This window comes from Otolemur garnettii, unplaced genomic scaffold, assembly GCF_000181295.1.
Source record: "Otolemur garnettii isolate 467f Iridium unplaced genomic scaffold, OtoGar3 scaffold00082, whole genome shotgun sequence".
Taxonomy (NCBI): Eukaryota; Metazoa; Chordata; class Mammalia; order Primates; family Galagidae; genus Otolemur; species Otolemur garnettii.
In genome coordinates this window covers 4,753,823-4,768,516 of record NW_003852477.1, presented here as the reverse complement: position 1 = coordinate 4,768,516, position 14,694 = coordinate 4,753,823, and the positions used below count along the sequence as shown (strand labels likewise).

Genomic DNA, 14,694 nt, shown 5'->3' with positions numbered 1-14,694 from the left:
TGAAGCACTAATACGGGCAGAAAAATTAGGAAATGTTTTTATTTTCACATTCTCTTTCCATTTGTTGACATTCGAGCACTACAGAATTATTAATGCAACTGAGGGCACATCATCGTTAACCTCTTTGAATAAAATCAATGTTATTTACTCATCCATTTAAAAAGTAATGCTCACTTAGCATCGAGTCTGGCCAGGCACTGTGCTGGCTCAGTGCTGGGGGCATGATGCCCAACAAGGCCTGTGGCTCTGCCTGCTCTCCCACAGCTGGCCTGCCATGAGCACACCAAAGAGTGCTGAGGAAGCTCCCGCAAGGTTCAGCAATATCTAACTGTGGGTTTCAGAAACTTTCTGTAGTGACAATACTCATAGCGAACATTTACGAAAAAAGTAAAACCAGAGATCCCTTTTTACCAAATATACAGCAGGCCACAACTAATGGGGCCAGGGCAGGCTGAGGCATGAGATTCCAAAGGAAGAGTGCAGGAGAAATTCAGGGATATAATTCTTCTTACAGGAGTTTTTCCAGCTAAGTACCAGATAAAGCAGTTGGCTCGTGCATTGGAAATATATTATAAGATAAACATGTGTATTTATACCCAAGAATCACCTTCAGAATGAGTAGCCTCTCTTAATATAAGCAGGAGGCAAGAAGTGAGTCTTGCTGAGGGAACAGCAGGATTGGGTCTCCCAGCTCCTATCACATGTGGGAAAGTAGCAGAGGGGCAAACCAGAGTCACCTGAACCATTTAAATGCACTCCCCTTTGGACTTATCACTGAATTTACATTAATTAAGTAGTTCTACATGTCACCACTGAATCAATGTATGTATTTATTAAGCTAAGAATCAGGCCAATTCAGGGGGATGCAAATAGCCTTTTACCCACTCAAAAATGAAAAGTCATTTTCTACTCATTCCTACAATGACTGTCCACAGCAGAAACAGCAAATGCCCTGTTCTCTGCTTGTTTAAGTCACTTAAGTAGCTGTGAGTCAATCTGTAAAGACTCATAAGGAACTTGGAAATTTACCAAAATTTGGACTTAAACCAAAATTAAGAACCTGGATTTCTTTTTGTAAATCTTTCTTTCCAGTGTCCTGAAACACCCTAAAGATACATGCATTTATACAGAGGCCACCCTGCTCAGGGACCAGAGCCTCTCACTGTGCAGGACGTACAACACCCAGCAGGGGTCTATGTGTTTAGGCACCAACCTCCTCTTTCCCCCCACCCCCCTCAGGTCAGATCCCATAGGCAGGTCAGATTCTCACAATAGAAAGCCCTTCTTTGCCTCCTGAGTATACCCTCTTTCCAACATGCCCAATTGTTTCTTTCAACACCTAAATAATTTCTGTGACTTTTCATTTACAGAAGTGTTCTGTATTTTTAAAGTCAGGACCTCTTAGGGGGTGGTGCCTGTGGCTCAGTGAGTAGGGCACAGGTCCCATATACAGAGAGTAGTGGGTTCGAACCCGGCCCCAGCCAAACTGCAACAAAAAATTAGCTGGGAAGTTGCTGTGAGCTGTGATGCCACGCACTCTACCAAGGGCAACAAAGTGAGACTCTGTCTCTTAAAAAAAAAAAAGAAAGAAAGAAAAGAAAAAATCAGGACCTCTTAAAGAAATTAATCATTATTAAAACAAGCAACTGGATCTTTACTCTGTATTATCTTTGATCTCAAACTACTCAGGTTATTAAAAACCGGCTTTGGTTTTAGAAGATTTAATTAAAAACTTACATAACTTGCAAGCTCCAAGTAGCTGCAGCAGGGGGTCTAAAGCATCAGATAGTAAATATATTACGCTTTGTGTTCTCTCCCACAAATACTCTGTCATTGTAGCACAATGCAACCACTGACAATACATAAACCAATGGGCATGGAGGTGGTCCAATAAAACTTCACTTATGAAATGTGTCACTAGCCCCATTTACCAACTCCTAATTTAGAGGACTCTAAGCCATGTGGCAGCGCCCTATTCTCCCCACTCACTGCAAAGACTAGAAGGAGACAGAGTAATGAAGAGGATACTGCTACTGACAAGGCACAAAACAAGCTATTCCGATCCAGCCCTTTAAAAGGAGAAAGCCCACAACGCTCAGTGACACCAACCCAGCAAGGGATTACTTATTCACTAGTACAAAAACAGAAACAAAACAAAAATCAATAAAACCTAAAAATTAGGTTTAATAAAACCTAAACCCTCTAGGCCAAGAACTCTAGACATGAATGGCATAACTCGCCAATTGGGAATTCTATCCCACAATCTCCAAAGGCTCTAATGAGTAAAGAAGACTGCCCATTCCAAGAATCCTAAACTTCTGGCCCCCTGGCACAGATGAGGATTGACGTACTCTACAATGGCGTCTCGATCGGCTATGTCCCCAAGGACCATTCGCTGGATGATGCTATTGTGCTCCTCTTCCGAGAGATTTTTATATGACACAAGGGGAATGTTATACTTTGTGGCTGGTGAAGGGTCCACTCCCTGAAGCCAAGCATGGTTTTCGATTTCTTCTAAAGAGGCCCTTCTCTTAGGGTCTCTCTGTAGCATCCGTGTGATTAGGCTGTAAAGGAAGGTGAATCCATTGTTAAAGCAAACTACTTGCAAGGGTTGGCAATGGTGGGTCACTTCATAAACAAAGACATTTCCTCTGAAAATCAAAGATAATATATAAACACAAAATATTATTAACAATGGCTACTTAAATTGTATTTTTCTATTTTGTAACTGTATTTATCATAAAGATACAAAAAAATTATTTCCTATCCTTATACTATCAATTAAATTAGGTTCCCTAGTGGTAGTAGGGAGGGCAGATGGCAATAGTAAAAATTGAGCACCATCCTACTCATAATTTTTGATATTTAAAAAAATAACTAAAACAGTGAATGGTATTTAAAATGTCCTAGGGATATTGTTAAATTGAGTACACAAACATGTATGTGTTAATATGAGAATCACAAAAATGAGATAACTTCCCAGCTAATTGAGGGAGAAAAGTCAAATAAGGGGGAAAAATAAAAAACCTCCATCAATCCCAAAGAAAGATGGGATAAAAAGAAAAAACTAAAGAAGACAAACATAAAGCATATTGAAAAATGGCATAAACACATCTACATCTATGAGTGATCACAATAAATGGAAATGGAACAAACTATTCATTTTTATTAAAAGACAAAAATGATCAGATGGGATGAAAGAAAAATTCAGCTCTAGGATATTAATATTAAGAAAGACGTACTTAAAACAGGAGAATGAAAGGCTTAAAGTAAAGGAAAACATAGTTACACAAATTATAGCACACAAATGCTAACCAAAAGAAGGTGGGTATGACTAACTAAAATTAGGTAACACAGATTGATTTAAAAAAAGCAAAAAAGCATTACTAGAGATAAAGAGGGTCATTACCTCTTTGATAAAAACTGATAAAAAAGACTCAACTGACCAGGAAGATAACAAAAGTTTTCAACTGGTTTTCACCTAATATTACCTTAAAACGCTCAAATCAAATACCAATAGACCTCCAAGAATAAACAGTAAATCCATCATATAGTAGAAACATATCTCAGCAATTGACAGAATAAATAGCCTAAGAAACTAAGAATGTAAGTAATTTGGAACAGCATAAATGAAACACTTGATCTAAAGGATGTATATAGAACTCTGATTCCATCATTTGGAAAATAGCCATTCTTTTCCAGAACAAAAAGAGACCATAAGCAAGCCTCAACAATTTCTGGAGGAAAAAAAAAACCCAAACCTGTACTATATAGACTGTATTTCTTGGGCCATAATGCAATTAAGTTAGAAATCAATATAAAAGGCTAACCTGAAAAATGCCACACATTTTGAAATTTAAAACATCCCTGTAAACAACTCACACATCAAATAACTGAATAATAACAAAAGGACTATAAATGAAAATTAGTGAGATGCTGCCAAAGTGGCATTAGGAGGCAATTTATAAACTTAAATATTTTAGGAAAGGAAAATTCATGAGCTAAGGATCCAACATAAGAAAAGTGGGGGGGGGGGCGGCGGAGAGAGACGGAATTAGCCTATGGAAGTAGGAGGAAGGAAATACACAGACAAGAGAAAAGAAAATCAATAAAAAAAAATGTAATTGTAAATTAAATTAATAGAAGTAATAGGTAGTCCTTTGAAAATAAACTAATAGAAGTCAACAAACCTCTGCCAAGACTGATCAAGATAAAAGTAAGAGAGGTCAGCAATTGTCAACACTGGAAAGAAAAAGGGCAGCATCCCCACAGGTATTATAGACTTAAAAATATAATTAGAGGATATTATAAATACTTGAGGCCAATAAATTTGAAAAATTAGATAAGGCTCGGCACCTGCAGCTCAAGCAGCTGGGGCGCCAGCCACATACACCAGAGCTGGCGGGTTCGAATCCAGCCCAGGCCTGCCAAACAACAATGACAACTGCAATCAACAAATAGCCAGGCACTGTGGCGGGTGACTGTAGTCTCAGCTATTTAGGAGGCTGAGGCAGGAGAATGGTTTAAGCCCAAAGAGTCTGAGGTTGCTGTGAGCTGTAACGCCACAGCACTCTGCCAAGGGCAACATAGTGAGACTCTTATCTCAAAAAAAAGAAAAGAAAAATTAGACAAAATGGACAAACTGTTAATAAAACACAGTTTAGCAAAACTGACTCAAGAAAAGGGAAAAAAAGAAATGTTCCTATCATTATTAAAAATAATCCCTCTTGGGGGAAACAGAGACAGCTTCTAAGATATTAGGAATTGTTCTATCTCTTAAGCTGCATAATAGTTACACGACAAGTATTTATTTTATTACATACACATTTTTGAACAATATAAAATGATACGTTTTAGTTTTTTCAGTTGAGGCAATGGAGGTATCACTTGAATGTCTAACACACACACAAAGTATGCCCACAGATAGCAACCCTACTTTCACAGGCACAGAATACTAGTAAGGCCACAAAAATCACAAGCACCATCATAATATTCACAGAGTGTTTCCTATGTACTAAGAACTAAGAGCTTTACATATATCAATTCATTTAATTTTCACAATAACCCTATAAGGTAGGTCCTTCCACTGGCAATCATCTGTAAAAGGAAAGCCAGTGTTTGAATCCCTAAGTTCTTAACCATTTGCCTAAGATGAATGGAGAAAAAAATGACTCAAGCTATTGGATTTCCTTCTTACCAGCTGATAGGAGAAGCTCAAAACTGTTACTATAGCAAAATTCTTTAGGTAGGGGCTATAATCTCAGCTGAGGTCATCTAAAATGTCACTCATAATGTCAATGAAATACTGAACTTCTTCCAATAGTTCTATTCCATTACTGTATTTACTACACATATTCTAGTACCATATTGTACTTTAAATTCCAAATAATCAACTTTTTGTGGCTGGTTTCCCATAGTCACATAAACCAAAACACAGCTCTTTAGTCTACTGGCTGGAGGAGTGTGGGAATAAAACTATGACAAATACTATGTAAATCCTAAAAAGGTATATTGATGGTCTATTTAGAAAAGAAAATGCCCTAATGCTTCTCTGAAACTTAATTCTAGGTGGTCTTGTTCTATGCTGAGGCAGAGAAATGTAGTTTCCATGGTAATTTCTTCAAGTGAAGTAACCACCACTCCTAAAGGTTGAACAGGCATGTAATGGATTTCTTAAAAACAAGCATATTTAAGAAATAGGCAAATACATTGTATACTCTAATACTAAATTTTGAAGCATATTCTGGGGCCAAACCCCTCAAACACTTTTAGTAGTATAAAATATTAAATTCAAAAATCAAAATGAACCCAGACACATGGATGTTAAAATTGCCTCACATTTTCTTGGCATGTTAATCAATTAAAATTTCCGACTTTAATATGAGTTCTTAAAGTTTCCACATACTTCTTTTTACTTACTCTTTACACTCTTTAGACACATGGGATGGTACTGTATATTTGCAATCCATGATCATTGTCAGTGTCTCACTGTCATTGGCCTCTTGAAAGGGTGGCTGCCCACACACCAACATGAAAAGGATCACTCCCAGACTCCATATATCTACAAATCAAAGACATGTTTGAAAAATCAGACTAGTTAAAAAACCAAAAACACAAAAAGTAAAAGTGAGCTAATATTATTATTTTATTTTTAGCAGCCCAAAGCATTCATATGTCAAAGTAAAAACCTCCAGGGAGGAAAACTTAAGCCCCAACAGGGCAGGGAAAGTATCTGTCTTGCTTACTGTTTTTATATCCACTTAAGGCCCAAGCAAGTGAAGAGATAAACTAATTCCTTTGTTAATGGACAAAACATCAGCTGGAAAATATCTACCCCGACTCCCAAGCTAATGGACAACATGCTGCTGCTTTTCCCATTAAAATACATACCAGAGATAAAACTAAGATATTAATACTCTGGAACCTAAAAAGGATTTTGCCTAAGGTCACAATTATTTCAGTTGTTCTTTACCTCAATGCTGGTGAGGTAACCAGGTCATGTAACTCATGGTCATTTTATACATAAGAAAATAAACCGGGCGTGGTGGCTCATGCCTGTAATCCTAGCACTCTGGGAGGCTGAGGCGGGCAGATCACTTGAGCCACAGCACTCCAGCCTGGGCAACACAGACTTTGTCTCTTAAAAAGATAACATTAAAATGAATGAATAATATAAACATCATCTAAAAACTACCCCAAATACTTATATGACTAAAGATAACTTTTTCTGTTAAATATCAGCCTCACGAGCAATCAGAAGTCCAATTATTTGGAAGGCATCTCTTCAAGATCATCTATCTTCTGCTTTCTAATGATGTGACACATGAGTAGAAGAGTAAAAAAGAAGGAAACCAACATAAATATATATAGTTTCCACAGTTTAAGGCTCGAATAATTTCTAAACATGGACATGCTTAAGATATGAGAAACTTAAAAATCTAATTCTATGCCAAGTAGATTGCTAACCTAGATGACATAATTTGAAGTATGTAAACTAGAAAAGAATAGCAATGTAACTATGTTTCAAAAAAGGCAAATGGCCCTCTCTGTGAGATAACATAATTATTCAAGGGGCCATTTATTCCATATATTTATTTTCTAACTTTTATCTTTGAATATTTTACTTTTTCATCCCAAAGGTCAAAGAGATAAAACAGAGCACAAAACACACACAGAATGGTATGACTTAAACCAAGTTATTTATAAACGTGTTAAAATAAGAATATTAACAGTAATCTACTTCCTCATAAAGCTGCTGTAGGCACTAAAAGGATTAAAACAGAGTCCACGCTAAGTAGTCAGCACAGAGAAAACACTTCAAAGGTGGCTGCTGCTGCCCTGTCCGATTCATCTGTGGCAGGCACTGTTTTGGGCACAGCAGATACAGAGATGAATGAGAGATGCCCTTGCCCTTATAAGGCTCCCAGGTCACTACAGGGGGCGGCGGGGGAGGGGGGGAGTAGAAACAAACAGGTAAGTGGAGGGAGGCACAAAGAGAAGAAAACTAATCAAGAAGGAAGAGAGAGAAACACGGCAGTCTTCTTAGTAATTTGGGTGGGAAAAAAAGGTGATGATTCAGAATCTTGGGTTCCTGGAAATAGATGTCTGGTATTATGGAACTAAGAATGGCATCAAGTAAGATATCTATTATTATATTCCTGCACAAATGAGGGAGGGGCATGGTAGCTATCTTAATAAACATTCATCTTAGTGAATGTTTTTTGCAGTTTTGGCTGGGGCCAGGCTTGAACCTGCCACCCTCAGTATATGGGGCCGGTACCCTACTCACTGAGCCACAGACACCGCTCCCATTTTAGTGAATACTTTAAATTACCTTTTTCCATTAAAAATAAACCCTTGCTAATAAACACTGCAAATTCCCCATCTGTAGACCACAGCCTCAGCCTGAGATCCTAAGGTGGTAAGACTGTCAATGGGGGACGTGGAGGGTGGTAGAGTAGAAACTGGAGTGGGGACTTTGCATTATTTTAAATTTTTCAAAATGTTAATGAAATTGTCTATTCATATTAAAGACACACAGATTAATACACATCAACCTTCTGAATAATCGAATTTAATGCTGATAATACTATTAACATCTATAACTATTACAGATGTTAACGATTTTGATTTCAGGCCCAGCTTTAGCCCCTTGGCCAATAAAAATGGAAAAAAACAAAATATCACTTAATAAATGTAATTGCCTTTGTTAAAAAAGAAAATCTTCTGACTCATATAACCATGGACAAGAGTAGATAGACTATGAAGTCTTTGATAGTATAAGGTAAGAGTTACTACTCTCTCTCACTGGCCACTCTCACGCCAGCTGAAAATAAGATCACAAAATGAGAACTGAAGTCTCATCTCTAACACTCACTAAGTCTATATATTATAATACAAGAGAATTATTTTATTTCTAGGGGTGGGAGTAGAGTTCATTTATTTATTTTTGAGACAAGAGTCTTACTTTGTCACCCTCAGTAGAGTGCTGTAGCATCAGAGCTCACAGCAACCTCAAACTCTTGGGCTCAAGTGATTCTCTTGCCTCAGCCTCCCGAGTAGCTGGGATCTATAGGTGCCTGCCACAACACCTGGCCATTTTTAGAGATGGGGGTCTCACTCTGGTTCAGACTAGTCTCAAACCTGTGAGCTCAGGGAATCCACCCGCCTTGGCCTCCCAGAGTGCTTAGGATTACTGGCATGAGCCACCGTGCCAGGGGATGGAGTTTATATTACAAAGTTCATTTTAGGCAAGCTAACAAAAGATCAAAATGAAAACAAACATTGGATGAAAGAACACACTAACCATTCATTTGAGGAAAAGCAAATCTCAAGGGAGGTAGATATGACTACTAAGTGGTTTAAAAAAAAAACAAAACATTTTTTAAAGTGAATTTCCTATACAGGCGAAGAGAGTACAGAGATCTGAAAGTAATAAAAATGAGAAGATCAGAAGGCTTTAGGTGGAAACTTCTATGTTCTCCTTCAGCTCTCTTTTATCAATATAGCCCTAAGTCATGAAAGAAGCAATAGAATTAGAATATTCTAAAACTACCACAGATGATGCAGGGGCACCTTTTACAACACCACTTAGAGCTGCCAGGATTTATGCAATCACTATTCAGTTCCAACTGTGGTCACCAGCAACCGACATCTGGCCCAATACTGATGTAAAAGGGAATGCGTTTTTAGAATACCAAGAATTAATAAAACCTAGGACCTTTGTTTCTTGTATGATATTCAGAAATCTAATCAATCACCCATCGTTTACCAATCCGAATTTCATTTACATAGTAAAAATCCTTGCCTGCATTAAAAATCACCTAGAACTCTGCACTAACAAACCCTTCTTGCCTCAAACATCGATCAGTAATTAGTTCTCAGGAACATGACTAGAACACATTCTGAAAGTAGAAAAATGTCAAGTCATTTGAAATAGCAGTGTAAGAGCAAGGCAGAAGAGGAATGAAGAATTCGAGCTTGTTCTTGAGACATATTTTCTGATGCCTCGATTATTATTGGTTTTATCAATACTGGAGTCAGAAGCAAGGTTTTATTATTTAACTGGGAAACATTCGTCCCCTTTAAACAAAAAGTGAGAATGGGGCAGCGCCTGTGGCTCAAGGAGTAGGGTGCTGGCCCTATATATCGGGGGTGGCGGGTTCAAACCTGGCCCCAGCCAAAGTACAACAAACAAACAAACAAAAAAGAATGAATACTGTCATATGATACCTACATTAAAACACTGCTTTCCCAGGCAGTGCCTGTGGCTCAAAGGAGTAGGGTGCTGATCCCATATGCTGGAGGTGGTTGGTTCAAGCCCAGCCCCGGCCAAAAACTACAAAGAAAAAAAAAAAAACACACCTTTCCCAAACCATTCATCTAAATGCCCCTTGGGGAATTAAAAAAATCAGTGCTGCTCCAGTCAAGCTTATCTTTTCTCCACATTTATCTGTGCCCATCTGCACTCTAGCCTGGTCAATGAGGGCCCCACACACTCAAGTCAATCTAAAAGTAGGAGACGCTTCACTCTGACTTCCACGTGAAGGAGAAACTGCCACTTCCACCATGGGCTAAAAATCTTCAAATGCCCCTATTGCAGACCTTCACCTTTCCTCATGTCTCCCCTCACTGCCCTCCCACCTGGAGCCTGATTTCAGCATCCACACAATTGACAGTGATTACAGATTTTCTCCTATTTCCCTCCATTACTCCGACTTCCTTGAGTGCAGAATACATACTCTACCCCTCAGCTAATAATGCCTGCTCAACAGAAGTTTGCAGAATGGAGTGAACCTGAAACTAAAGAGAAAATAGTTTTGCCAGTATTATTTGAGTCAGGCCCTCCCCACAAGGCAGCAGAAGCAGAGTTCTAGGTGCAGGAATAAGCAGGAGTTATTCCCAAATCTTCCCAAAGAAAGCTAAGGAAAAGGAGACTAAGAAGTGCTGGGAGCAGATCATGGGGTAATCAGTGAAGACAAGCTGTAGTTGTGTTCAGCTGTTTAAAGCCTTGTGCAAACTTGTTTTTTCAAGTCAAAGAAAACAGATAAAGTTCAAGAAGTCAAAGGGTTATCAATTACACATTTGTGAGACTGCACACATTCAGATAAACCCAAACCAGACAATCAGCAGACACACTTCCAACTCAGCATTCCTTCATAAATTACTTTACAAACCTGATATTCATACCAGTCAGGAAGTGAACTTTACAAATGAAAAGGAAAAGATAAGCCAGGCTAAGACACATCATAGTTGGGTGATTTCTTTCAGCATGTCCTAATGAAAAGAGCATGCCTGAACTAAAGCTTCAGAGACCTGGGTTCCAATCCTATCTATGATGGCTGCTGAGTTTTGTTATTTTGGCCAAGTTACCCAGCTTCTCTTCCACACACAAATCTGGCAGTTGATGAGACAGTGTCTGGACAGCATGCATCCCTGCAGGGCCTGCATGGACTGATAAACAGTGTGCTTCCTTCTATGGACAGAAGTGGGACCAGTAGGGAAGAGTAAAGGGAGCTTTCTATTTTTTATTCAATATACGTCCCGGTTATCTGAATTACCTTACAAGAATACTTATTTTTTAAAAAGTTAGCTGTGCCTAACAGAATATTATGATGTGATATGTAGGTATTTTAACCAAATAAGCAGAAACATCGTTACAGGAATACCAAGGTAAGAGAAAATGGCCTGGGCATAGTCTCTGAGACAGTGATTATCAATCTGCAATACACCTGGTTACGCAAGGTTTCCTTAAGGGATTCAAAAACCAATCTCACCATAGTGTGAATAGCTAAAATAAGAATTATTTTTATTTTAAGCAAAAATAATGGCTTAATTCCTAATTCAAGAGTTAGCATGTAGCTCAAGTGGCTAAGGCTCCAGCCACATACACCACAGCTGGCAGCCCAGGCCTGCCAAACAACCATGACAAATACAACCAAAAAGTAGCCGGGCATTGTGGTGGGCACCTGTAGTCCCAGCTGCTTGAGAGGCTGAGGCAAAATAACTACTTAAGCCCAGGAGTTGGAGGTTGCTATGAGCTATGATGCCACTACCTGTTAACAGTTTTATAAAATGTGATGAAAGAAAACAACAGACAGGTTATAGAGACCACAAAGTCTCTGGATAAACCTCAGAGATGGGGAAACTTTTTTTTCTGGTATCTCAATATTGTCGTATCTAGGAAGTGGACCTCAAGTCTCATGAAACCAGGGAAAGGTTCGGGGCAGTGCAACTGGCCTTATCATGTTCTATTTCCCTGCTTCAGGCCAGATCAGAGAGTACTTAAGGTGAAGGTGACACTAAAGCCTGAGCCGCCACATAATCACTCAACATTCCCAGACAAAATGAATCTGATGCAGCTGCCTCAAAATTTCCCCAGCCAGAACAACCCCTTCAAGGTATTTCTAAATACCTCAGTGAAGGGAGAAGCAGTTACAAATGCATACCTTCCCAAATTGAGAACTTAAAAAGATTGTCTTGTACAACTCAAATACCTCCTCTTACCGGACGAAGAGAAAAATCTCTAGTTTTTGTCCAATTCTATGACAGTACCAGTAACAAAGTTTAAACGTCCACATATTAGAACTATGGAAATGGGCAACAAGGGCCACCAGCAGGGCTACATGCAGCATGTTCTTCTACAGGGAGTTTCAGACTAGATACTCTCCAAAGGGTCCCACTGGACAACTATTCACTATGGTACACAGTAACTTTAAATTTAGTTTCTAACAGTGATTTCATATTTCAAAATTCCCACAAGATTGTGACAAATACGATGTAATTTAATAAGTCTAACTTTGAACTAGAAAGTAGAAACATTTAAAGTTAGTACCCAACTAGCTGGGACTACAGGCGCCTGCCACAACTCCCGGCTATTTCTTTGTTGTAGTTTGGCTGGGCCGGGTCCGAACCCACCACCCTCAGTATATGGGGCCAGCGCCTTACCCACTGAGCCACAGACGCTGCCCCTCTTTTATCCATTTTTAAATCAGGCTGCCCTTTAATTAATTACAGAGTTTTGAGAAGTTCTTTGTATATCCTGGAAACAAATTCTTTATTAGATACGTGATTTGCAAGTATTTGGTTTAATGGTATACTTCAAGTAGCAGGAGTTAATTTTGATAAAAATCTAACTTACCAACATTTTCTTGTATGAGTAATGCTTTTGATAATGTATCAACAAAATATTTTTGCCTAAGCTTAAGTTGTAAAGAGCTCTCATTTTTTTCTTCCAAAAGTGTTATAGTTTTACGTTTAGGTCTATGATCTGTTGAATTTTTATAAATGGTGAAAAGTACTTAACAGTGTTCTTTTGCATATTAAAATCCAATTGTTTGCAGCACTACTAAAAAAACTGCTTTAGCACTTTTGTTAAAAATGAACTGACCACTTACAGTGTGGGTTTATTTATGGACTTTGTATTCTATGGATCTATTTATCTACCCTTTTGCCAATACCACACAGTCTTTATTATTGCAGTTTTTATGCTAAGTCCTATATACTCTAATTACTTGTAAAGTTAAACTTTTTCTTCTTTACTGGCTATTTATATGTGTTTAATGAGCTGTCTTTTCATTTGTCTTCAGGGGAGTATGCCACTGATTTTTTAAGAACTCTTCCTACAGTTAAGAATAGTAATCTCCTATATTACAAATTATTTCCTCATTTTGTTTGCATTATAGTTTTGTTTCAAGTATATGTGTGCTATTCCCATAAACTATAACCAAATCTATCACCCTTTTTCATATGATTCCTGCTTAGAAAGGCCACGATCATATGAATGTTCACCTTTTTTGGAGCTTAATTTTTCATATACAAAGCCTAATTCACCTGGAATTTGACGTATTATAGAGGTAGAGAACTATCATTCCTTTTTCCTGAAATATTTAATTATTCTAGTCCATTTATTAAATAATTCTTCCTAGTGGTTAGATATGGAGGTGTCCTTGGGGGCATCAGTCCCTATACTAAAGGGCCACAAAGCAGACAGTGATAATGTATATTACTACAATGGTGTGGCATCACTATTTGCCTGGCACCAGGCTAGGTGCTGAGAAGTAATCATAATGAGACCCAAGAGGCTGGCAAGAAGGAGAATCTCTAGGTGGACAGTACCACCACCCTTTGTGTCCTGGCCCTTGCCATAAAGAGTTGCTTCCATGGCAATCAGATGCCTCACCTTATGTCCAGAGGTATACCTAAGCACTGCTTAATTGGACTCCAGGTAGCAAAGAGAGGCAGGCGTATATCATTTTTTTAAAGTTTCCAATTATAATCTCATGATTCTTCCTCATCTCTTGTTACTATCAATCAGGGTGCCTGACTCTAAGAGGTCCCTATGTTACCTATCCACTGGATGCTAGAAATCTGAATTTACTGAACTTGCTAATAACTCTAATGTAAAATTAAATAAATGAATGACAGCTATGAACAAAATATGTGAGCTTTGTATGTGGACTTAGGACAGTCCATTTCAGCTACCCAGGAGTCTCTTTTTGCTTATTCCCTGGTATTCTGTGTTCAGGACAACTCAAAAACAGATGTCAATAAAATGATCAAAAAGCTTTTCTCTAATTGGTAAGAATCACTGACAGCTAAGGATTCTCAAGATCATTCATCTTACATAAAGTAACAAAAACAATTCTGGAAAGCCTGCTCACCCTATGAAAAGTTGCTCCCCTTATCCCTCTAACAACAGCTGTAAAAATCAAAGCTTGGAAAGTCAGGGGACACTCAAATTCTCTATGTATTCTTGCCTCTACTCATTAATAAATTCATTTTGATACTGAAGCTAGCTGGTAATCCAAGAAAATTTTATCAGTTTGTTCACTGATACTGATATGTCTGTCCTTTGATGGCATGGAGAGCAGGTACCTCACCTGCAAACTGATGACTGAGTATAAGATTAGGACTAACCAAAATCCAAGGAGATTTTCTGCCTCTAGGTGGAACATAATGGGATTCAGCAGACTGAAGGTTCTGCTACAACAACAAAACACAACATAATTTGCAGAAATCATGTTTTAAAAGCCTTGGGAGCAACATAAATAGATGAGCTAAAATTCTAGATCACGAAGAGCCCTATCCAGAGCAGAAACAGAAATCTAAACAAGAACTGTAAGTGTGACCTCAGGGGCTCGGCGCTTATAGCTCAGCAGTTACAGCGCCAGCCACATACATCCCACATACACC

The 14,694-nt window shown here is 38.4% G+C and overlaps 1 protein-coding gene across 6 annotated transcripts in view; it reads right to left on the bottom strand.

Moving 5' to 3' along the window:
- Positions 1-14,694, bottom strand: part of SNRK (SNF related kinase) — a 57,492-nt gene that overhangs the window by 7,982 nt on the left and 34,816 nt on the right. For all 6 annotated transcript variants that reach the window (XM_023515898.1, XM_003794504.3, XM_023515902.1 and 3 more), the window contains 2 exons: positions 5,920-6,061; positions 2,352-2,564 (listed from right to left, as the gene is read on the bottom strand). In XM_023515898.1, coding sequence (XP_023371666.1) covers positions 2,352-2,564; positions 5,920-6,061 — 355 coding nt within the window. The remainder of the gene's footprint in view (positions 1-2,351; positions 2,565-5,919; positions 6,062-14,694) is intronic.